The 24,185-nt window shown below is 38.7% G+C and overlaps 1 protein-coding gene across 1 annotated transcript; it reads right to left on the reverse strand.

Moving 5' to 3' along the window:
* Nucleotides 1-3,933: 3,933 nt before the first annotated feature.
* LOC108680577 (alpha-mannosidase 2C1-like) lies at nucleotides 3,934-16,916 on the reverse strand. The gene is made up of 19 exons (XM_018169450.2): nucleotides 16,692-16,916; nucleotides 16,222-16,463; nucleotides 15,652-15,793; nucleotides 14,401-14,596; nucleotides 13,989-14,190; nucleotides 13,678-13,734; nucleotides 13,215-13,415; nucleotides 12,240-12,388; nucleotides 11,277-11,432; nucleotides 10,675-10,792; nucleotides 10,230-10,336; nucleotides 9,766-9,992; nucleotides 8,331-8,510; nucleotides 7,924-8,162; nucleotides 7,378-7,679; nucleotides 6,845-7,020; nucleotides 6,352-6,442; nucleotides 5,421-5,549; nucleotides 3,934-4,491 (listed from the first exon to the last, which is right to left on the reverse strand). The coding sequence occupies exons 1-19, from the start codon at nucleotides 16,828-16,830 to the stop codon at nucleotides 4,338-4,340; spliced, it is 3,207 nt and encodes a 1,068-aa protein (XP_018024939.1). The 5' UTR covers nucleotides 16,831-16,916; the 3' UTR covers nucleotides 3,934-4,337.
* Between the last annotated feature and the right edge of the window lie 7,269 nt (nucleotides 16,917-24,185).

Here is a 24,185-nt window from a genome sequence, read left to right on the forward strand (position 1 = left end):
GACAAACTCAATCATGTTGGTTCTCAATCTCAGGAACGAAAGTAGTCTAATTTCACTCAATGATTGCCTAATCCACTAGCCGAGGAGTCTCACAGAAATCTCCCGACCTAATCCAAGAGCGAGAAGAAAAATTCAAATCTGATTTAGACGTAGCACAGAGCCAGGGATTACTTCCAAGACCTTCACTCGCTCAGTGACGCCTCCACACTTAATGCACAAATTCCGTTCCCAAAACAACGGTTTTAAATTCATTATTATGCGTTAAGTGAAGAATGATATGTAGGCCGTATGTGAGAGAGCAATGAGTCTAAACGCTATGAGTGAATGTAATACCTGTACGCCATAGAAAACTAATATACTACTACATTTGACGCGATGAATGAATGTAATACGCCATTGAAAATTAATATTAAACACTTGAATAGAGAGAATAGAACCTGTGCATTTTAGCTCATCTTTTGAATGTTATGGGAAATTATGATTTTTACAGCATGGGATGCACCCTTTTTGCGCAGAATCGAGCTACATACTAATTTTTTATGAGCCTCATATTCATTGTTCCCGCTCATATTCTATAAAAGAATTTTGCGGATAACTAACCTGCGCGTTTTTTTTAAGGAAAATCATGTAGCACATTTAAAACTATTCAGTATGTTTATCTCGTGCTTTGTTTAGTAAAAAAAATCAATTAGACGTCATTTTTGCGGGAACATTACGAAATAAATTGCAGCTAAGATTTTATAACCGAAAATTTTTACTTAGATTGGTTTAAATTGCTTCGATTTCCCATTTTACAAAACATACTTTGTTATAAGTAGGATATTTTGAGAGTGGATAAAAGATTCATCAATATTTAAAGTATATAAATGCATCAAAATAATTAAATTTGTATGTTAAATACTCGTATTTGTAAAAAATGGTATTGTGGTTTAAATATGTAATTCCCATGAAATCTTAAAATAGCCTCCTACCATGTTTAGTAAGTAATTTATTTATTTACAAGCTAAATTTAATTCAATTAAAATAATCAGGAACTCTGGATATATTGTAACCATACTAAAACAACTCAATTCAATACAAGAAAACATTTTTATGCACAAAAATTGAAAATTCTAAAAACCTAATTAAAATTGATTAGATATTGAAGCTGAGGTTACCGAAGGAACATCGAGACACAAACTTGTATGATTCTGTTCGGTCCATCGAGTGCGAGGCTTGCTGCGTTAATTGAGGCACAGTATGATAATATTCATATATATATTCATATATTAATATGATATTCATATATTAATAAATAATATTCATATACTAATATTCAGCCTGCATACACAGGCAAATATTTTAATGAATTTCCATGCACACTGTAGTCGTTTCGTAGATTGTCACTGTTTTACTTCGAGTGTATTTGAAATAATACAGCAAGAATCTGTTTTGTCAACCTACTTATGTAAATTTTCAAGAAGTTTGTCAAATTGTTTATTTAGTGTAAAAAATTTTGTTGCATAATGTTCCCCCTTATTTCAAGATGAAGACGGTTAATTATTCCATACCTATTACTTCTGAACCGTTTTTCCAAACAATATCTTTTATCTGATGTGAATTAAATGAAAAATGTTGTTCAGATTTGAGCTACACTACGAAGCAGAGAAAAACCACGAAGCAGAGAACATATGAAGTAACAGTAGGTAATTGGGCCATGTAAAATAATGCTGTATTAAAATCATCACAAATGAATGAGCATTTCAGATACGACACGACTTCGATGTATAAAAAAACGTTTCCTAAAACACGCGCCGGGTGTTATTTTCGACAGCGCCGAACACTGCGCATATAGCGCTAATTCCAAGTCTTCGCGGACCGACTTAGACGGAAGCAAACAATTATGTTTTTTAGGATCAAATTTCGCATAAATTACGGCGTGTGTCGCATAAATTAGGAGAAAGCGAGGCACTTAATTAGCTTACTGATTAGGCGCGCCTAACCTTGCAGAGATATGGAAATTTCAGGGAAGCTATAAAATGAGCTTCGTTCTTTCAATGACGTCTAGAAGCTCGCATTCTGAACCTGAAGAAGGCGAGACATCTTTCCGACAGCGTCGAGCGATGGAAAGTTTTAATCAGTCCTTGATGCGTGGCTTAAGTAGCCGAACAATTGCATATCTCGCGATCCTTGGACGTGGTAGCGCAGGGACATCGTATAATTTATCTGGTGCAGAATCTTACAGGATTTTCTTGCATGTAACTTGCAAAAATCATGAAATTACATTGATTTGAGTGGTTATACATCTAATCATTGGTGCGGAACTGATGTCGATAGAACGGATACTGCATTGATATTGATGAAACCGTTCCTGCATTGATGTTGATGAAACCGTTCCTGCATTGATGTTGATGAAACCGTTCCTGCATTGATGTTGATGAAACCGTTCCTGCATTGATGTTGATGAAACCGCTCCAGCATTGATGTTGCTGAAAATGCTCCTGATTTGATGTCGAGGGAAGAAATGCCGAACCCATGTCCTTTGAATCCGTAATGAACCTTTGTTGATGGAATGGGCACTGAACCATTGTTTATGGGTAAATTTCAGAAATCATATTGATGAATACTGAATGAGCATTGATTGATACATCACCTAATGTTGATGTATCCGATGCTAAACTGATTCCGATTAAATAGTTCGGAACCGTAGTTGGTGGAACAGAAGCGAAACCAATTTCATTGGAACAAATACTAAACCAATGTCGATGGTTCCAATACTGAAACTATAAAGGTGGAATAAATACTGATAGATACGCAGCTGAACCAAAATAACTGATGAAATATCCTAAACGCTGGCGATTAAATCCCTAAACGATGCTGAATCAATGTCGATAGAACGGATATAGAACCATTGTTAATGAAACAGATACCGAACTCTTGTTAATGGAACAAATTTGGCATCCAGGGTCGTATAATCGATATAGTTACAACTTACGCTCGTATGCTACATGGCAAGGGTGACTACAAAACACATTGGCTTAAATGTATTAGTTTCACACAGCGCAGTGTTAAGTTGTTTTACTTTAGATGTAGCAAGTGCAATATGTATTAAATTTATAGATAATCAACTATTGACCTGGAGTTATCGATGTCAAACTGATTTTTGTACGTTCATTCAGTCTGGAATAATTTTCAATTTATTGTAGGCGAGAACCGAAATAAGTTCAAATTGATGGTCTTGCATTAGAATCTCGTTTTTTTACGCTGGAAATCTCCCATTTTAACTAAACCTACGCGCCGAAACCTCTACACCTCGAGAGCCTCACCTAACCTGAATGAAGATCGCCTTTTAAATTAATACAAATGTAACTCATGACTTCATAAATCGCATTGCTCAGCTGTGACCTTCTCTTCATGGTCTTTGAATAGGCATTCACTATATAGTGTTTGAATTAAAAGTGCGAAACTACATTTAAATAAATGGAACAATTTGTCTCGTATTCACGACTCTGAGAAATAAAACTGTTCCAGACTATAAATGAAACCTCAAGCCACGTTTTCTTTGAACGTCGGCTTATTTTTACATAAATGACACATCTACTTTACCCAGTGGTTACAGTTCCGAGTAGCATGATTGGAGCAGAGAGGCGCGGGTTTGATCCCAGCTCTGTGCGCCAGTTTCTGGTCAGAATCGGCAAGGAGGCCGCGCGGTTAAGCATAGCAGAATTGTAGCAGCGAGTTGCGAGTTAGAGACCGCAACATGCTGTGAATGTTCTGCGATGTTGAGAATCGGCGACAGGCCTACGGCCTAATAAACGCTGAAACCGCTATTATATTATTATTAAATGGAGCCCTTTCTCCCTGCGCGGGCCGGGCTGCGCCTGCAGAATCAGCAACAGTCTAAAGACGTTAGAATACATCGAATTCAAAAGGCTATAAATAAATTCAATTAACTAAAGGTTCTTGTTCAAAACTTTATTGAAGAGTAACTATAATCCTTTTAAAAATATCTCAAGAATATTATTGAAAATATCAACACATACATTTCAATTCACTGTAAAGTTATACAAGTCAACCACCCTAACGGTTTTCTTCGACAGTAGAAAATTCATTTTTGATTGTAGACGCTTCTATTTGGATTTTCATAACCGAGGCGACGAGCTGGAACGAGAAGTCCTCCACGTAGAAAATTTTATAGGACAGACGTTACATGAAAGTATTGTTATCTTAAGCTTATAAATCTTACAAAAATTAGGTATATACCTAAATAGCGGTGATTAAATATTACAGCTGATAAAACTAGGAAGATATTGCATTTCCAAGCAACAACGAGATAAACGACCGGAAAATGAGGATCCTTAAAAACTAATTCTAAAGGCACGAATATCGTAAGCAGTGAGCTTGACAAGGAATGAAACGCCTCCAACTTTGGCCACGAAGTCAACAACTTTGCCAGGGTCTTCCATGCCGTTGCATTCCACCACGCCTTTCACCGGCAGCATCAACTGCAGCCTGTGAAGGAGGAAAACGTAGCATTATCATTTAATTATCATTTAAGATAGTAAAGGAGGAAAACATAACAAAAGTGTGATAGGACTTCACTTAAGATATTTATTCAATGAAACTACTGCTAACACAGCTGCCAGGCACTCTCTAAAGCCATTGGACATCAACTGGTATCTGGCCCGCGGCTATCGGCACACAAACTACTGGATGAAATAATAAGTGTGTAATAATACGGGATGAAATAAGTGTGTAATAATACGGGATGAACTAATAAGCGTGTAATAATACGGGATGAAATAATAAGTGTGTAATAATACGGGATGAAATAATAACTATGGTCTAAGGAGAGGCTCGCGCTCTTCCTGACTTGACCGGACCCGAGGCAAAGCAACAATAGCACCTCAATGAGAAGTTTCTTGTTCAAGTAAAAATAATTTTCTTATCTAAAATGCATACATAGAAATCAATAAAGGATCATTTCTCCAGATAAAAACGAAGTCTATCGTACACATACACCAAAGCTAGATAATTACTACCACTTTAAAGCCTAAACCTAAAACTGCAATAACCGTTACTTGAGGCTGTTGGCTCTTGCACATTACAAACAACAATATACTAGCATTAACAAAGAACACATTCCATTGAATTAAATGACATGGCGAAAGCAACACATATAATCGTTACTTTTTTTTACAATTTTTTTCGTAAAATCACGACAATGACTTCTACCCAAGACAATACTCGTTTATATATAATACGGTACATTTCAGTTTCATTCTTATCCAATCTAATGATAGTGCGTGGAAAATACCATCTGTGATAGAAATTAAACAAAAATAATAAACTTAATACGAGTATCAAAGACATGAAGGTGTAGAAATAGAAGTTATACAAAAATATAAAACTTAATACGAGTATCAAAGACATGAACTAACTGAGCGTTGCTGCGCGTGCCCCTGGACTCGTAGACGCGCAGGATGACGTCACCGCTGCCGTCCTGGGCGGGCTTGACGGTGTGCAGCACCACGCCAGCGCCCACCACCGCACACCACGACATAGAGGCGCTGCCCACCAGATTTATTGATAATTATTAACCCACCACCGCACACCACGACATAGAGGCGCTGCCCACCAGATTTATTGATAATTATTAACCCACCACCGCACACCACGACATAGAGGCGCTACCCACCAGATTTACTGATTTTTATTACACGGGGTTTGTTATTATTTGTTGTCGAGCTAATACAAACTTCAAGTTTGTGTTAGCTTGAAGGCAGGGACGGTGTACATACGGAACCATTACACAGTACCAGTCTAGTCGGGAGATTACAAGGGTCAGAGGCCTTATTCTCAGTAGTTCTCCCCATTCTCTTCACATAATGGGAAGGGGGGAAAGGGAGTTGATGAAAACGATTTCTTATTTGAGAAGTCAATATTTTTAATTAATAATTTTCGAGTTGATGATGATACTGACGAGTTTTGCCACTGTTTTAAGACAGATTTAGTGCAAAGCTTGGAGTGAACCCTCCTCTCTTCACGGAAGATGCGGAATAATTAGCTTGATAAATATAACGTGAATAAAATAACTTAATGAAAACTCGATAACTTATATTATAAGTCAATAATTTTAGTTCACACAATATTTAAAAAATATAACTCAGTACTCACTGCAGTGAGTGACAGAGAGCGCATTTTCTCGTCGACGAAAACTTGAGGTCACGGACGGACGGACAGACAGGCAGACGGACATGGCGAGCACAATAGTGCATTTTTTCCATCCATAAATGAGAAAATGTCTGGAACGTTGCCTGGGGCAACAGACATTTTCAGTTTCAATGAGAAAAAAATATGCTGAACACTTACGGCGACGGCGCTACGTTGTTGGCAGTCATAATCTTCAGAGGATTGTTGAACTCGTAGGAGCGCTGCACCACGTCGCTTGAGAATAGAGGACCTGAGAACACAAGCATGCTTGAGTGACCAACCAACAAAAATACTTGCCTAGAAATCTGTGAAAGAAAACATTAAAGAATGCCTAGATTAATATCAAAATAAATTTTTTGATTCTACTATATTGATTCTATTTAGACTTACTCCAAAAAAGCCCACATAAAAAAGCCCTTACTCAAAAAGAGCCCACATTTTTCTTTGACTGAATGAATACAATAGACTGAATGAATAATATAGACTGACTAACTACAATAGACTAAATGAATACAATAAACTGAATAAATACAATAAACTGACTGAATACAAGTGACTGAATACAATAAACTGACTGAATACAAGTGACTGAATACAATAGACTGACTGAATACAATAGTCTGAATTAATACAATAGACGCTCAACCCTTACCAGCATGCGGCATGACAGCGTATGCGAAGGAATGCTCGCCCATGTCGCAGTTTGCGTCTGGCGCTTTAGGAGACTTGAGCAGCGTCAGAGTCAGGGTGGAGTCGCGGCCGCTCCAGCCATACTTGCTGTCGTTCAGCACTGCCAAGCCCCAGTCGGACTCTGATAAATCCGCGTACCTGCAACATTTGTGATCATTCAAGATCAACTTAGATGGTTTAATGCTCTAATCAACTCTGGGGTCAAATACCCACTATTACGTCATCGCAAAGAACCATTAAAGTTTGGACGGATCCGAGTAATCGGTAATAGTCATTACAACTTTAGTTTACAGACACATGACTGGTCGGTAATGTCACATGTGGAGCCTTGCTACACATATGACAAGCTAGCCACAGTACTGCCAAAGAACTACACTACTACAGTTTCTATAAACAGACCACCAGGAAAAATGCTTATAATTAATTATATAAAATGCTTAATAGGTTAAGTATTTATTTCAATTATATAATAAATGCTTCATTAATATAGCTGACTTGTGTCCGCAGACTTCGTATCGCGCCGAGTCCCACGAGGTGTTAACAACCGTAGGACGAGCCAGGGACCCGAACTGCGTGTCGTACGTGGCGAAGGTCGTCTTAAGGCTCGTATTGAAGCCAAGTTTGAGCAGCTTGCGGTTCTCAGTCCAGTTGACTGAGGTTTTGAATGCTACGTAGGGACTGTCGGCTGATAGGGAAATTTCCTGAAGGAGGGAAGAAGATCGTCCCACGGAGCAGCCCCATGAGAGGGTACAGCGCAGTGCGGTGTGCTCCTTAATGCTCACCGGTGTGGAGACGGTCTGCTTGTAAGGGAGGTGAGTTAATGGATGAGCACTGAATAAAAGAGGCTGAAATATCTTCATTTGTCTCTCTTTAATTAACGCGCGGTGACCTTAGATTTTATAAAAATAATAAACTATTTTCCCATGCTACTTCTATCAGGAGTCTTTGAATTTTATGTTACCTTCATAAGATATAAAGCTAAATTCATTTCGATTCCTAGGCATGAAGGTACGAAAGGAAACTTCGACTCAAGACACTTACGGCGTCGTTGATGCAAGTCTCTGTCTCCAGATGATAGTCCATGACGTCCCAAGCATCCCAGTATAACGGCTGATCGTCGTAAAGCAGAATCCTGTTGCCCGTGAGCTGCTGTCCGTCTGACGTCATGAAGACATCGCGGTCAACATCTTCACCCACCGCAAGACTCGTCAATTGTCCTAGGCTGGAAATGACAGCCCGGACAAGGCCGTTCGAAAGGATGTAACTCCCGTTAACTTCACCTGAGGGTGCACAGGGAATGAAGTAAAAACAATATAACTTGAGCTCGATTAAAAAGCTTCGAATGTATTCATTTCTTTTGTATAATATAAAAAGTGTCAAACAATCAGAGACACGCTTGTAATTGAACAGCATTAATAAACCCATATTTGTATAATCTAGTCCCTTACTGAGCGTTACAGGGTTAGTGGGAGCAGCTGCCTCCATGACAGCAAAGCCGAAGGCAGGCACGGCGACCAAGGCGTAGTTGAGATCCTTCGGATCTCCTTCACTGGTCGGCACGGTCACAACATCCCGCCTTGGCCACTGCAGGGTGTTGAATGCCAACAATTGGCTCGCATCTCCGCTTCCTGAATCACCGGTTAAAAGGGTTACATTTTGAGTAGAAATGCACCATCAATATCAAAACTTAATAAGCGTTCAGCTCATTGAATTCATAGTATTCTACTTTTCATACAGCCTCCCTGATAGCATCGCTGACGCTCCGAGTATGAACGCCTTCAAGAACAGACTAGACGAAGCTATGCAGGAGCATATGTTCAGTCTTAAAATGCCTAGCAAATTACGGACCAGGCAATAAGACTAGACGAAGCTATGCAGGAGCATATGTTCAGTCTTAAAATGCCTAGCAAATTACGGACCTAGGTAATAAGTCCAGCAGCTATCTCAATCAATCGTCAGTTATGGAAAGATCGGGTTCCAAAGGCCGGATCCCTTGTGAATCAAGTTACGAAAAATTCAAGAAAAAGCAACAGGCCATGAGCCTATTTCTTCAGTGCCGACACTTCTATTCTATTCTAATGTCAATCATCGCGTGATGCGCCCCCTCATAATGATTGATACTATTATTTACTTGTAGGATGAATTCGGTTATAGTTCATGAGCACCGCCTATATCGACAACGACTAATAATTGAAGAATACTCCAAAAATCATGTCAAATGCAAGGTAACTGTGCTAAAGGCTATCCTCATCCTTTATTATTTATATGTTTTGGCTTATAGTTCATTTGGTAAGTGATAAAAGTAACAAGAAATCGTGAGGATAGAAAAAATGAATTAATTACTCAATAAAAGATGAGACATGTAAGAAAAACTCAGTACTCACTGCAGTGAGTGATAGAGAGCGCATTATCTCGTCGACGAAAACGTGAAGTCACGGACGGACAGACGGACGGGTTAATGGGACGGACAGACAGACGGACAGACGGACGGACATGGCGAGCACAATAGTGCATTTTTTCGTGAATGAGAAAATGCGCTAAAAACATATAAAAAACGAAATGCCAAATGTAATCATTGTGAAGCAATCTACAACAACATGAAAATATCCAGCAAGCGACGTAACCGTTAGAACTACAGCCCCCGTTGTAGCCTTCATATACACCTGGTTTAAGCCTAAGAACCTCGGGAGGGCAAGATTTCTCCTCAGTTCTATTTTAATTCAGGGTACATACCATTGAAAATTGAAAGAGGAAACTAGTCAAGAGCTGGAGCCCCACATTAGTTTGCTATCGCTACGTTATCATTAATTAATGATGAAATAGAACAGTGAATGAATGTCAAACTTCTTTGAGATCAACATCTTTGAAGATTTCGTTGCTTACGAAAGAAGCTTCCTATGGACGCATCCCACAAGCTCCGTCCAGAAGTGGATTTATCACCCAGAACGGTAATTGCAGAACTCTTCCACACTGTGTCAGCAGCTGCTATAGCTTCATGGTAGAGCTTCGTGGCCTCTGGATAAATCATTTCTATTCCAGAGCCAGGCAGGACGTCGTGGAATTGATTTAGCATAACTTTCTTCCAGGCAGCGTCGAGTTCTACGAGTGATCTGTGAAATTAAAACCAATAATAGGATTCAAGGTCAACGATATTTTTAAAATGTAGATTCAAATTTAGCAAACCATACACTGACTAACACGAAACTCTTGCTTTAAATATAACTGAGGATAACCATGGTTCAAGGATATACCCTAAAATCGCTCAAGAAATCAGGAATCGTCATAAATTAGGGAAATTTTCTTTTTAATTTAGTCAATTTAAATTATTATACAATTAATATACTCGCCTGATGAGCAGGTCTCCGCCTTTCCCTCCAGCCGACGCCATGCAAAGCAAGAACTCTGCGTCGCGCAGCGCAAACTCGGCCTCCCGACACAGGCGTTTCATCGCTGCCTGGACAGTGAAAGGCATATAACATTACATTGTTAGTCAATGTGAAAGTATTCTACTTAAATAAATAGCTTCTGTATTTTAACAATGGGGGATTTTTCTTGATCGAAAGAGAACATCGACAATTTAAAAGTCTATTTCCCAGCTAGAAATTTGTATGAACTTTAAAATTGGCTAGCAGAAGTTTAATCTGGGTAAACTCTTTACACGAAGATGGTCGGAATTTAAAAATTGGCTAGCAAAACTTTATTATGGGTTAACTTTTTATGCCAAAAAATTGTATTAATTAGAAAATTTGCTGGCAGTCACCTTTCAGTTGCAAGTGCAAGTAAAACTGGTACCTGTGAAGTGTAGGTGCCGTTATGAAGCTCCAGGTACAGCTCTCCTCTCCACACGGCGAAGTTGTGTTGCTCCTTCTCCAGTGCCGAGAACAACGCGTCTGGAGTTGTCATCTGCATCCTACAAGCACACAATGCATGTTTAATATTTCAACAGAAAATATTTCTTCAAGCATTTTCACAGTGAAAAGACAATATATTCCAATTCTTTTAAACGGTGGAACAAGGTGGAGACGAAAGATTATCCATGAGAACTATCCTACGAATCTGAAAAAAAGTTTCCTAGGCACCACACTTCAAAGTAAGACTGCTTTCACGTCTTTAAACATACTGGCATGAATTTATCAAGGAAGCTAACTTAATCTTGTGTTTTTCGCATGCTGCTATTGTCAACTCAAAATTGTCGTCGAACTAATGAATCGAACATTTGAATCTAAATAGGTACAAAGGAAGTGTTCCTCAAAACGTTTCACTATACTCTAATATCTAATATCCATTAAATCACTGCTGTACAATACGATAATTAATTAATAAGATAATTCTACAGCGATGAAATTGTACAATAAAACGTATTCTTATTAATTCAGGTAGGACAATAGGGTTACCTAGGACAGCCGTCAGCATCGGCCAAGCGCCGCGCCCTCTCGATCATGTCTTCGGTGGGGCCGCCACCCCCGTCACCGTAGCCGAAGAGGAAGGCCGACGTGGACGCTCGGCCCTTGTCACGCAGGTTGGCCTCCGTGTGGAGGGCTTCTTTCACGCTGGGGTTGTGGGAAGGAGGAGGTAGAAAATGGGGGAATAGGGGTAGATGATGGAGATGGGGGTAGATGTTGGAGATGGGGGTAGATGGTGGAGATGGGGGTAAATGATTGAGATGGGGGTAGATGATGGAGATGATGGAGATGGGGGTAGATGTTGGAGATGGAAGATGATGGAGATGGGGGTAGGTAGATGATGGAGATGATGGTAGATGATGGAGATGGGGGTAGATGATGGAGATGGGGGTAGATGATGGTGATGGGGGTAGATGATGGAGATGGTGGTAGATGATGGAGATGAGGGTAGATGATGGAGGTGGGGTAAATGAAAGAGATGGGGTCAATGAGGGAGATGGACGTACACGGGGGAAAATTTGAGCGAGAATAAGGAAAGAGATGTGGTAGAAAATATAAAATGGCAGAAAATTGGTAGTAAGGGAATTGTAACGAAGCTTGGAAGAAGTACCATATCTCTATAAATCGCGACAATATTTTGAACAATCATGAGAATATAAGGAATGAAGATAAAAATAACCATACTCCGTTTTAAAACCGGAAATCGGGCTTTAAACTTCAAAATTTTAATACCGAAAATATTTTTTTCAACTTTTACTGAAAAAATATGGATGGTGTATTAAAATTTATTTGAAAACCCTTCCGTAAAATTAAATTTTTCGGAGCTGGCAAAAACTTCAAGGATTCGACGAGTAACTATTTTTAAAAGATTCATGATAGTTTATCGAAAAACCCAGTATTTTTATACTAATATTTTACGGATATCTTACTGGAGGATTTCCAGTAAAAACTCACTTGCAATTCATACTGTACGAGTCGCCAGGAGGGAAATGAGCGAGAACTTTTGATCCATCAATGCCTTCCCAAGTGAAGTTGTGATGAGGAAATTTATTGACGAAACTCCAGCTCATCTTTTGAGTCAGGAAACGGTTCAGTCCAACGTGCTGCAAAAGAGTATTCATTCATTCATTCATAATAATACGGTGGATACTCCATAATTGAAGAAAAACCTCACCAACGGTGGGGTTTTTCGGTGGAGTACGTTCTTGATTTAGGATCAACTGTCAATGATGAAATGGAATGCGTGAGAAATAGCCTTTAGAATGTAGAAAATATATACAGTATATTTACAGTGCCGACTGAATCGCCCGCTGATCTCCCAGAGGTGTAAAGAGTAGTCAAAAATTGTTGAAATCACATAACTATACCCGAAATATGTTAGGGGAAATGGCCGACGGTTGTTCCACTAACCCACACTATTTTCAGAATATTGGCAGAGAGGCCGAAAATTCTTTCACTCACCCTCATTATCACGGAATCTGTGAGGGAGCAGCTGGAGGTCCTTGCACTAACTCTCACTATTATGGGATTGTTAACAGAGTTATCGAAAGTTTTTTCACACACCCTCACTATTCTAGGATTATTAACAGAGTTATCGAAAGTTCTTTCACACATACTCACTATTCTAGGAATATTAACAGAGTTATCGTAAGTTCTTCCACACATACTCACTATTCTAGGAATATTGACAGAGTTATCGAAAATTCTTTCACACACCCTCACTATTCTACGATTTTTAAGAAAGAGGTCGAAAGTTCTGGCATTCACCCTCACTATTCTAGGATTATTAACAGAGTTATCGAAAGTTCTTTCAAGTTCTTTCACTCACTCTCACTATTCTACGATTTTTAAGAAAGAGGTCGAAAGTTCTGGCATTCACCCTCACTATTCTAGGATTATTAACAGAGTATCGAAAGTTCTGTCACTCACCCTCATTATCCCTGGTATCTGTGGGGAGTAGCCGAAGGTGTCAGGTAGCCAGAACTCGCGGCATCGCACGCCGAGTTCCTTCTCAAAGAAGCCTTGGCCGTGCAAGAACTGACGCACGAAGCTCTCCCCACTGGGGATATTGCCGTCCATCTCCACCCACGTTCCTCCCACCGGCAAGAAGCGGCCTTGCGACACGCGTTCCTTCATTCACATATGCACGTTATTGATAACTATTGCCTCCTATATAAAACCATTGATTATCATATTAATAACTAACGCTTATAAGATGGATTAGTGTTGCTTTAATAGCGAGCAATTCGAGCATTTCTCAACTACTTTCTTCTGTGGCACCATAAACCCACAAAGAGCGACACGTGTCTTTTTTCAACTTGCTTCGTAATTTTAATAATCTAACAATAAATGATAAACAATCTTAACATATTTCAAGCAAAAGGAGCCTCACTTTTATACGGTCGAAGAGCTCCGGATAGAACTCTTTGCACCACGCCCATTGCTGAGCCTGAACAAAATTAAATGGCTTGATCAACACCATATTAATTTCTCTAGGAATGTGTAAAATGCATAGCAAATGTCGTAATCAAAATTTAACAGCCAAGGTTGATACGTGCATGATTTATGAAAAATAAATAACCCGAACATTCAGTGAATTTACACATCTACTTATGTCCAACAAGGCATAAACAAGAGATTAAGTGTCATGAAAATTGAAATTGTCCATGATAGATAACGATCATTTAATTCCAAAATTTACACCTGAGAAGCCACGAAAATAAATTCGGGATATTTGTCCATGAGTTGTAGCTGCGAAGAGAAGGAGCGGGCCACTTTCCTCTTGGTCTCCGAGTAAGTCCACAGCCACGCAGAGTCGATGTGGCAGTTTCCTATAGCAGCCAAGTTGTGCGCTCGAGCGCCGTTGCTTTTACTGAAGTACAAGTCGGCCAAATCGCTGGCTTCTCTGCGTTGAGAACACTTCATGTAATCGATAGCATTGTATCAAATTACAAAATAATCAGTACGCAGGAGAGAAAACTCTATTTAAATTATACTTCAATGACTAAAAACTGAATGCACATCATTTTTTGCATCGATCTAACGCAACTTTCCAACATGCAGTCGACAAAATGATAAAATTTTAAATCAATCATAACAATTAATCTAAGCTAACTTTTCTTTGCCAGCAATGATGTGATTGACCATCTGGTTGGCAGTGAATAAAGCCATGTAGCCGATGGTATCTGAGGCTAGCTCCGTGGAAAGCTGATGCAGCACTTCCAAATCTCGAGTGAGCTTGTAAACGGTCGTGTCAAACACAGCAGCCTCGGCCCTAGTGAGCGTAAAGGTCTTGTCGGTTGGAGGGGGGTCTGCAAAAAAATGTAATCATCCTATGAAAAAAATGGTTTATGGATTCAGAAAAGAATGCATTCAAGTGAATTGATTTTGAAAAAGGTGTCTTGAACTGAATTGTGTCTCAAGCAGGTTTCATTGAAGACCAAGGAATTTTCTTAGTGGTATTTATGTATTTATTCTGTATATCGAACAATATTTTTCGTTTGCACAGGCATATAAAAAATCAGGGTACCGATGGAAATTTGTTAGCAACGTTTCGAAGGCATTACTCATTCATTATGAAGTTACAAAATGCATTATTGATTTAGATCGACAAAAGTACAAAATTATGTAAATATGATATTACTCAACAATAAGAATTTGATTCGAAATAATTACAAAATCACGAAAATTATAAGATGGTAAAGAATTGAAGCACCAAAAATTACTACGAAAGGTCTCAAGGTTCTGACAAGTCTGATAATTTGAAGGTTAATGGCTGTAGTGCTATACACTATTAAGGGCCTCAGCTATCTCGAGTCGGATTCTTCATAATCTTCCAATTTTTGTGATCTTGTAATTATTTCAAATCCAATTATTATTATAATTATAATTTAATTATTTTGTAATCAAATCATCATTTTTTGGAGTAGTATCTGATTTTCGATTTACAAGTGCAAACGAAACATATTGTTCGATATATTGAAAAAACTAATAAGAAAATTGTCAATAATACAAATTCTCTAGTCTTCAATGAAACCTGCTAAATAAACCAATTTCTGCCAACCTATACTAATGACATGAAATGTATGCATTAATCTAAAAAAACTCAATCGTTCAACAAATCGTTATCAGACTAGTTTTTTTCAAATTTTTTAGCAGCTATAACCATATTTAAAGGGAAACGTATTTAGAATTAATGCATCAATCATAAAAAATTATCAGCAATGAATGGGGAACAAACGATCTTATAAAAAAACTATGTACGTGGTAGGTATACATGTGCAACCGACATGATCGTTCCCACGATATTGCATCTCTAGTTTCTCGTCAGACCCGCTACTTATGAACGAAGAAATATGCTGCTCACCAATCTCATCGCCGTTGGTGGTGCCCAGGATTCTGCTTGAAGCCATTTCGACGTAGTAAGTAAGCGTTTCTTCAGACCCATCGAAGTTCGGCGTAATGACATAGTCCGTGCGAAATTGGTCACCGTTTGCAGAAGAGAAACCCTATTAAAAGAATGTAGTATAATCTAAATGAAGAGAACCTCCTCTCTTAGTGATTTTCGAGTCATATTATCCAAGTTTTTAAAAGTCACACAAGAAAAATCAAGAGATATTCATCTTAGGGAATTTCAATTTAGCATTAAATTAGATTAGCACCTAACTTATAGTTATTCTAACATCATGTAATAGAGTCGTAATAGAGTGAGAAAAAGCGATATCCTCCCCAATGGAAAGATGCGTGTATTCATATCATCTAAAATACAAAGACATCAGGTAATTAGTTCTCCGATGCTACAGTGGCTTCAAATATTAATTATTATTATCCGTGGCTTCAGAATAGAAAGCGTTTGCCTTTCCAGGTCTTGTAGAACATCACTACCGAAAAATGAACTACTAATTCTCAACTCTAAAATACAAATATTTTGCATTACCTGCAAGACTCTACCATCAGAGCTCCAAAGCGTTGCTTCAGATCCAGAATCCCAGCGAAATCTGATTTGCTTGCCTTTCCAGGCCTCGGGCAGCGTCAACACCACCTTGAACCAGTGGGTAGCCCAAGTGGGTCCAAAATTCGTGCCGACTTTCGTAGGAGTGAACTGTTGCTTGATTATCTCTGAGAACGTCCATTTCTCCCAAGCACCGTTGCCTCCAGGCAACGCCCAGTGGGTCAAATCTGAACAAAATTTATCACTAGTTTCATCTCAAATAAATGTTTTTATAGTTTTTATTTCAGAACAGAGAGATCCAATGCTTTTTTATATTACATAACACAACAGATAGGTACACTTATTAGAAATTTGAAGAACATTGAAAAATAATTCCATGGATATTTTCACCAACAAGCGAATTTTACGAAGTAAGTATGCAAGTATTTATTCACGGTCAATGAAGAATCACGTACCAGCCGAGGTAGTCGCGGGATAAAGGAGATTCAGTAGGTTCACTTCTTTAAATCTCTTCGAGTTAATAAAGTTATCTATCCGAGGGCGGGTTGCTTTGGCGTTCTTATGCAGAGGAGCTTGAACTCCAGGATCTGCCATGACTACAAAACAGACTGGAAATGATCAACTGGAAAGGACATCGTGAGTGATAATTTTCGCTAAGGTTATATTATCAACGTTCTTTGGCCATCTAGGGGGATACCTAAGTAAATTTAACGGCGTGAAGCGCTTTCAAGTCGAGTGAATATGACAAACTTTACCTAAAGCCTATTGGTTAAACTGCTTGGAAATTATGCGACCACACCGCTAGCGTCTAAATAGCGCGTATCCGTATAATTTCCGCACAGTAGATTGTGGTAGTTACAACCGGGGCCTCTCGAGTTTTTTCTCAACCGTTCCATCGCGTAGTATCAATAATAGTGTCAGCCGCCAGTAAGTAGCTTTAACATTTTATTTGGCTCCAAGTGCTAATAATTAGCACATGCCACATAGAGCACGTTAAGTTTAACGGTTTGCAGCCAGCGATATGCTGCTGAGACTATGAAAAGGAAACACTGGCCGCGTGACTGGCGTGTGTCAAAAGTTGCAAATCATTGCCATATATTTTTGTGTTGGGAAGTCGACATTTCTACTGACAACAAATAATTTATTTAGAACAGTTATTTTCGCGATTACGAACGCATATCATCTTGCCCTGTACGAAAAAAGGTCAGAGAGACACGTACTTCAAGTTGCGGAGAACCAGTTAGTGCACTAGGGGTGGAGAACTAGTTAGTCACAGTGGAAGCTGAAGGCGCTAAAGACGATGAAGTGCAGATCATGTGGCGAACGATGGATTGATCGAATGCGGCGGAGAATGAAGTGATTCCGTAATATTAGGAGCTGACGCAGTAATAGAATATCACTATATATCACTGGTATCAAAAGTACCACAACCTTTTATATTATATTGATTCTAGAAACTTGAACCAAAGCGTTTGAAACAGATCTAAATTTGAATCGCCTCCATGGACTCGGCAACAGCATTTAGCACTCGCCAATGGTGCCGGGCTGCCTGCAACAAAACTACCTCGAACCGATGTTCAATGCTTATATCTCGGACAATATTCAACCCATAGAGTTCGGAATGGCGGTTTAGGTTAAATAAGTGATTTTTTTCGCCTTATTTAATCACTGCGCACTTTCTGAGCTGAATATTTCTTCAGGTATAAGCGTTGAACCTTTAAACCATAGGCCGGTAGGCGTTCATCGCAACCTCAAGCACTATTAGCTTGTGTAAGTTTTATTGACGAGTGCTGAGTGGTAATTTAAACTAAAAAAATATTGATTTGCCTTATTTCAGCACTCTGTATTAGATGCTTTTGTAGTAATAACATTCGAACCTTCAAACCAAGATGAAGCTACAAGTTTAACCCTGTGATGCTGTGAACATGAGAGTAGTCTCGCTTGTTGAGCATATTTTGTTTAGTACCAATTTTCTAACTTTTGTAGAACGCCGAGAGGAGATAGCTATGCATAGTTTCGTTGCTTAAGTTTTCAGCATAGGATAATCAAAGCCGTTACTACATTACTCCCTGCTAAGTGCGTTGAATTCGTTCAGCAGCGGCATTCCATTGATCATTCGTTCGCCATTTTGATTATTCGTTCGCTAACTTCGCTTATCTGTCGTAATTCATGCTACCAGAGCTGCTGGTGTCAACTGTCAACAAATTAATTTACAATTGGTCGTAGCCTAATCGAGGCTTGGTAAGACAGCTTGGTTCCGACATTCCGATTTATTAAATGAAGGCGGCTTTGAAGCAATGTTTAAACTTATTTATGAAAATGAAGAACCATGCATCTATACGCATGTTTATACATCAAAAATTACATATGATCAAACGAGGTAGCTAAGTCTTATCGAGTCGGCACAGGATATTTAGTGCGGTGCACGGAGCGATGCGGTCTGCGTTCATTGCAAGCAATGAAACAAACTTTAGCTTGAATCAGGAAGCTCAAGTTTTTGAGCCATAAAATTACATTCTTTTGAGCATATGAAGAACCAAATCAATGTTTCTTTCCATTTTTAAGTCGTATGTACAGCCCACTATTGAACTCTCAAAAAAAGGCATGAGCGACCGCGCACACTAAATGCACTACCACTCACCAAAGCCGCAGCAACACTACCAGTCTACCACGTAGTACGTACCACCACTCAGGGGACTGAGGGGAGGGGACAGGGGCTAGGGTTGCCAGATAGAGCCAAGCAAAACAAGGCCTATTTACCACACAACAAAAGCCAAAACGGCCTCATTTAAAATTAATTAGGAAATTTTGTAATTAAGGTAGTTAAAACCATTTACAATGCTCAAATTTACTTTTCTGGCTTTCGGAAAGCAAAAATTACATCAAGTTCACTAAGTGTATGATCTGAATTACAGTCAGTGCCACATAAGCAGCCAGCCTGCAGCAAATTACACGTTTCTCAACGATCGTAAACAAAAACCTTATAATAATGTCAAAAGTATGATTTTGTAGGATTCGATTTCCACCTAACAACTATGAAGCTATTCGATCGGGTTGGAAAGTTGAGGCACAGCTTTGATAACAAACGGACAGTTCCGTTACAAGGCTGGCGACATAAGTGATGTGGCGCAGTTAGTGGCATTGACTTAGAATAGAATAGAATAGAAGTGTCGGCGTTGAAGAAATAGGCCCATGGACTACTTGACTGTAGAATATATACGTGAACGATGAAAATCAATTTAAACTAATTTCTGTGGGAGAAAGCGTATGCATTACTTGTATTAAGACTTTGGTTAATATTAAATGTCAATCCGATAAATTTATCAAAATTTCAGCATACCTAAAAAATAACATATGGCCTAACATAACTAGAAGCGCAGTAAATAATAAAAATCTAACCCATGTAATTGAATATCTCTTGCGATTTGTTGAAAAAATAATTTGTTATGATGACATGTCATCATGACTGACCAAAATACTAGTCTACATTGTTTAGGTCAAATTAGTATTTAAAACGTTTTCAAGGAGCCTAGAAAATTTTACACCAATTCAAAGTGAAAATTTGTGGTGCTTCGCTCTATAAGGCTTAAATGTATCGAGTAATAACGCTGTAACCTCAGAAATTAGTGACGAGTTTATTACTCTTTAGAAGGGAAACAGACAACTATACTCGCTTATACGCGCTCTCAGCTCTGCCATCCATGGTTGTTAATTAATACGAGTCGGCAACCTGATATAGTCGCATGTTTCAACCAAAGTGTTGCCGGGCGGATTAGGCGGCACTCGCCAGTGTTGCCAACCTAAACCGAAATGTTGACACAATTACGTGTCGAATTTTAAGTGTACTCGTCTTGGGAAAAACAAAATTATAAGTGAAAGACAAGAAAAATAAAAAAGGGAGAGTTATATTATTCTGTGAAAAAACTTCAAAACGGACAAAATGGCCAAATTATTTTGTCTGGCCAATGCATTCCAAAAAATGGCCAAATATGTGAAATTTTATCGGAAAAGGCCCGTCTAGCAACCCTGATCAATGACTTTCACACTAAAATCTGGTATTTCCAAGCAGAAATAAACTAACTATCAAAATTATGTAGCTGAAAAGCTCATTATACATAATTTTTACCTACTTTTTTTCTAAAGCTCCTTTTCCCCGCTGAATGCCGTAAAATACGCTAGATTTAACTCAATCGACAATTCTACGGACCCGCCTGCGGACTCGCCTGCGGACTCGCGCAACTGGGCCGCTCATAATTTCTTCAATACTTAACGGATCTGCATGAATTTTGGAATATGAGTATTAATTATCGATACGCTGCCGCAGGAATTATTATAGAATTTTACATGAATTAAACCAATAAACGTATTTTTTAAGCAACTGGGCCGCTCATAATTCCTTCAATACTTAACGGATCTGCATGAATTTTGGAATATGAGTATTAATTCTCGATACGCTGCCGCAGGAATATTACAGATTTTTGCATGAATTATTTCCTAACCTAACCTAACCTAACTTAACCAAACCTAACCTAACCTAACCTAACCTAACCCAATAATAAGTCATGTAAAAATCTGTAATAATTCCTGCGGCAGCGTATCGATAATTAATACTCATAGTCCAAAATTCATGCAGATCCGTAAAGTATTGAAGGAATTATGAGCGGCCCAGTTGCGCGAGTCCGCAGGCGAGTCCGCTGGCGAGTCCGTAGAATTGTCGATCGAGTCTAGATTTAGCTATAGAATATCTGAATTGGCAACACTGTTCAGGGCTTCTGGCATGGGCAAGTGGCAACACTAATACAGGCCACTGCTGGCATAAATATACATATTCTTTAGTTAGGTTGATGACTTGTGGTGATAAAGGCACTCACCAGCCTCATTTCTGTCAGAAAGGGAAAGAAAGCAGCAGACTCGGAACTTTTCTAGATAAGGTTGATGCTCCCGGCACACTCAGGACCAAACAGCTGGCGTAGCAAGTGTCATGTCATGTACGAACCCAATAGTGAATCCAGATGTTATAATCAGTGGTCAGGTTATGTATCTTGCCCATTCGTCGTGACTCATAATATTTCTGGTTGTTATTGTTATAAGAACGTTAATGATATTATATTCTTGCCTCTTCGACATGAAGGAAGTTTATGGATTATCATTTAGTTGCCGTGTTAAAATCGCACAGAAGCTTGTGTATCTTCCAAAAATTAAATAAAGCTAACAATGATAATCGGCCATTTATACACTATGCATGCCTCTTTTCTTATAGTATACTAAAATATCTCCTCTAATTTAGTTCTTTGACCATGATACGGACAATACCTTCATCATATTCATGAGTTCTCTACATCTCGTTTGTATATATACTACTATAGCCACGCAGAGAGTTTTAAACTATGAATGGGATTTGTGAGTATGATCATAGGCCTTATTTCTATAAGAATAAATTCAAAATAATATAAAAATTAGACTTCTGATGGTTTGGCTTCAACACCCTGTCAGTCGAGGTAAAATTTTCTAATCACTTCGGTTGTGTAATGCAAGTTCCCTGCAATGATCATTATTTAATTAAACTCTGCTATAGTATTGTTTTCGTTGCTTTTTGTATTCGCGTTAGGCTTTGTTAATAAGTATTGATGTCTCTTACTCTTATTTCAGGCAACTGGACATATGTTCGAAGAAAATTGTTCCTTAAAAAGTTAAATTCCTAATACTGAATAACTTTTAAGAGTGTGAGCTCGAAGTCTACGACATGGAGCTTCCAATCACACGCTGCGCAAAATGGATCTTCCAAGTCTATTACGCCGTACTTAGGTTAGAGAGAGGAATGATTGCAACGGTGTTGGCGTATGGCAATGTCTATGCCACTTCTCATAACTGAATGAAGATTTAACGGCGTTTACAGTAGGCCATTTGCCCATTCCTACTACCGAGTTGGCTCGCTAGAACAGCATATGATACCTTTAAATTTGGAGGCAGAAGCCACCGCACCGATGACGTTAAGGCGAAATATATTAACTATAATCTCGAATTATTCGTAATTTGCGGGAGTGTTTCTTTCGATAACTGCAATTTATTGACTGGCGAAAACATATTTTAGATAATTATACATAATAAAAATGATCGTTCCATTCTTGACGATTTTTTTATCTGAATATTCGAACATCGTTTCGGCTGTTCAGAGTTATTGATTGGACTAGTTATTATTCAAATTAACTTTAATATAATGAATTATGTTTAAATATGACATCAAACTTTTACATGGAAATTTAGCCACATGTACTCGAACCCCAGTAAGGTCGATTGGTCGCATTTGGAAGCTCCTCAGCAATTAGGTGAGCAGCGAGCATTCACAATCCGTTTTAAATTAGTCCACCCCTTCTTGAATGTTTTCTACTACTAAACACTGAAAACGTTAACGGATTAACTTCGACGCGTGAAACTAACTGTGAGAAAGTCATCAATCCTTACCCTCACTTGGTTAATAGCCTAATAGGTTAGGTTTTTTGTTAGATCTGACATTAGCTTAGCAGTTGTTAAAACCTTTTCACTATGTTCGTAAGAAAATTTACAAATAGGGATTCGAAGTCAGGGGTCGCTGAGCTGGGCTTGTGAGATGATGTATATAAATGGAAGTAGTCAAATTTACACAACAGCAAGCACAGAACCAAGCCATTGTCTGCCTTTACAGGTGTCAAATATTTAGGCAAAAAGTTTCATTAAGTGAACAATGTGCTTTAGGCTGCAGTCGTTAAACCAGATATTTCCGCAACCAAGCAGGTGCGGCAAGTATTCCACCAACGTCATGCCCACAAAATTCTGTGGAGCAGGATCTGTTGACAATTGACTATTTGATTGAGCAGGCTGTGGAGTGCGGTAGGTGTTGCTTAACCCTTTACGGCCAAGGTGTACCGTACGGTCGCCTCTCAAACATGCTCTGCAGAATTAAAATTGTGACCAGAATTTGGCGCCAGTAGCTTTGAACGCGTTTGTTACGCGTTCCTGTTTCGTTTTGGTGGTGCAACTCTGCTCCGTGCCGCCAACTACGCAGTACAGCACTGAACTTGTTGAGAAGCTGTGGTGCGATTCATTTCCTGAACTTTCGTGATCTTTATTGGACCATGGCAGGAAACTCGGGTGAGTTGTAGGCTAGAGATAATTCTATGTTTGTTATAGTGCTATAGGGAGTGCAAATGCAGAATATATTGTTAAAATAACAATTATATACCATATATTTTACCATGTTTCCATAGGCGACCGCTCAGTACAGTTGGACTTACAACTGCTCTGTTTGAAACGCGACCGGTGAGTCAAGTTAGTCATATGAGCATACAAGTAAGGAGTTGTTATGCAAAATAATTGTGTTTGCATTACTATTCTTTGATTTACTGCCTTTCCGAATGTTTTGATCATCAAAACATGGAATCTATAAATTATCTGGCACAGTTTTTGTAAAAAATTATCATATATTTAATTTATTTATGGTGCTATGGAGGTGCGGGATTTTTTTATATGCTTCCCTAAATCTGTACCTACTTGCTTTCCGTTCACGGGATTTACTTTAATCATGTGTGTTTTTTTGAAGGCATATATATTATACAGCGAATATTCAGTAACCCCAGTAATAACTTCTCATAACATGGACAGATATCGCATTAGTTGAGTTTACCTATTTGATATCTCTATACACAGGCCTAGGGATCAAATTATTGTAGTGTGCTCATCATATTTTTTTTTTTTTTTCAGAATCCTTTGCGGGCTTTAGTACAATAACCTTTTTTTCTTCAAGAAAACCTGCGAGTCGATGTGAACAACATCTGGCTACCTCATACTCCAGTGAACCTGAAGAAGACTCAGAGGAGCAAGAGGATATTTTGGACCCATAGTTCACAATAACGCTAGAAACAAGTTCAGATAGTGAGTTTGAAGAAGAAAACGAATCGCTCTTGATTGAAATT

Source organism: Hyalella azteca, unplaced genomic scaffold, assembly GCF_000764305.2.
Source record: "Hyalella azteca isolate HAZT.00-mixed unplaced genomic scaffold, Hazt_2.0.2 contig12164, whole genome shotgun sequence".
NCBI classification, from domain to species: Eukaryota; Metazoa; Arthropoda; class Malacostraca; order Amphipoda; family Hyalellidae; genus Hyalella; species Hyalella azteca.

Coding starts and splice junctions, on each gene's coding strand:
- LOC108680577 (XM_018169450.2), bottom strand. CDS start 16,830: ATGGCAGATCCTGGAGTTCAAGCTCCTCTGCATAAGAACGCCAAAGCA. Junction 12,389..13,214: donor AGATACCAGGGATAATGAGG/GTGAGTGACAGA, acceptor ACTCTTTTGCAG/CACGTTGGACTGAACCGTTT. Junction 5,550..6,351: donor AACAACGTAGCGCCGTCGCC/GTAAGTGTTCAG, acceptor TCTGGTGGGCAG/CGCCTCTATGTCGTGGTGTG.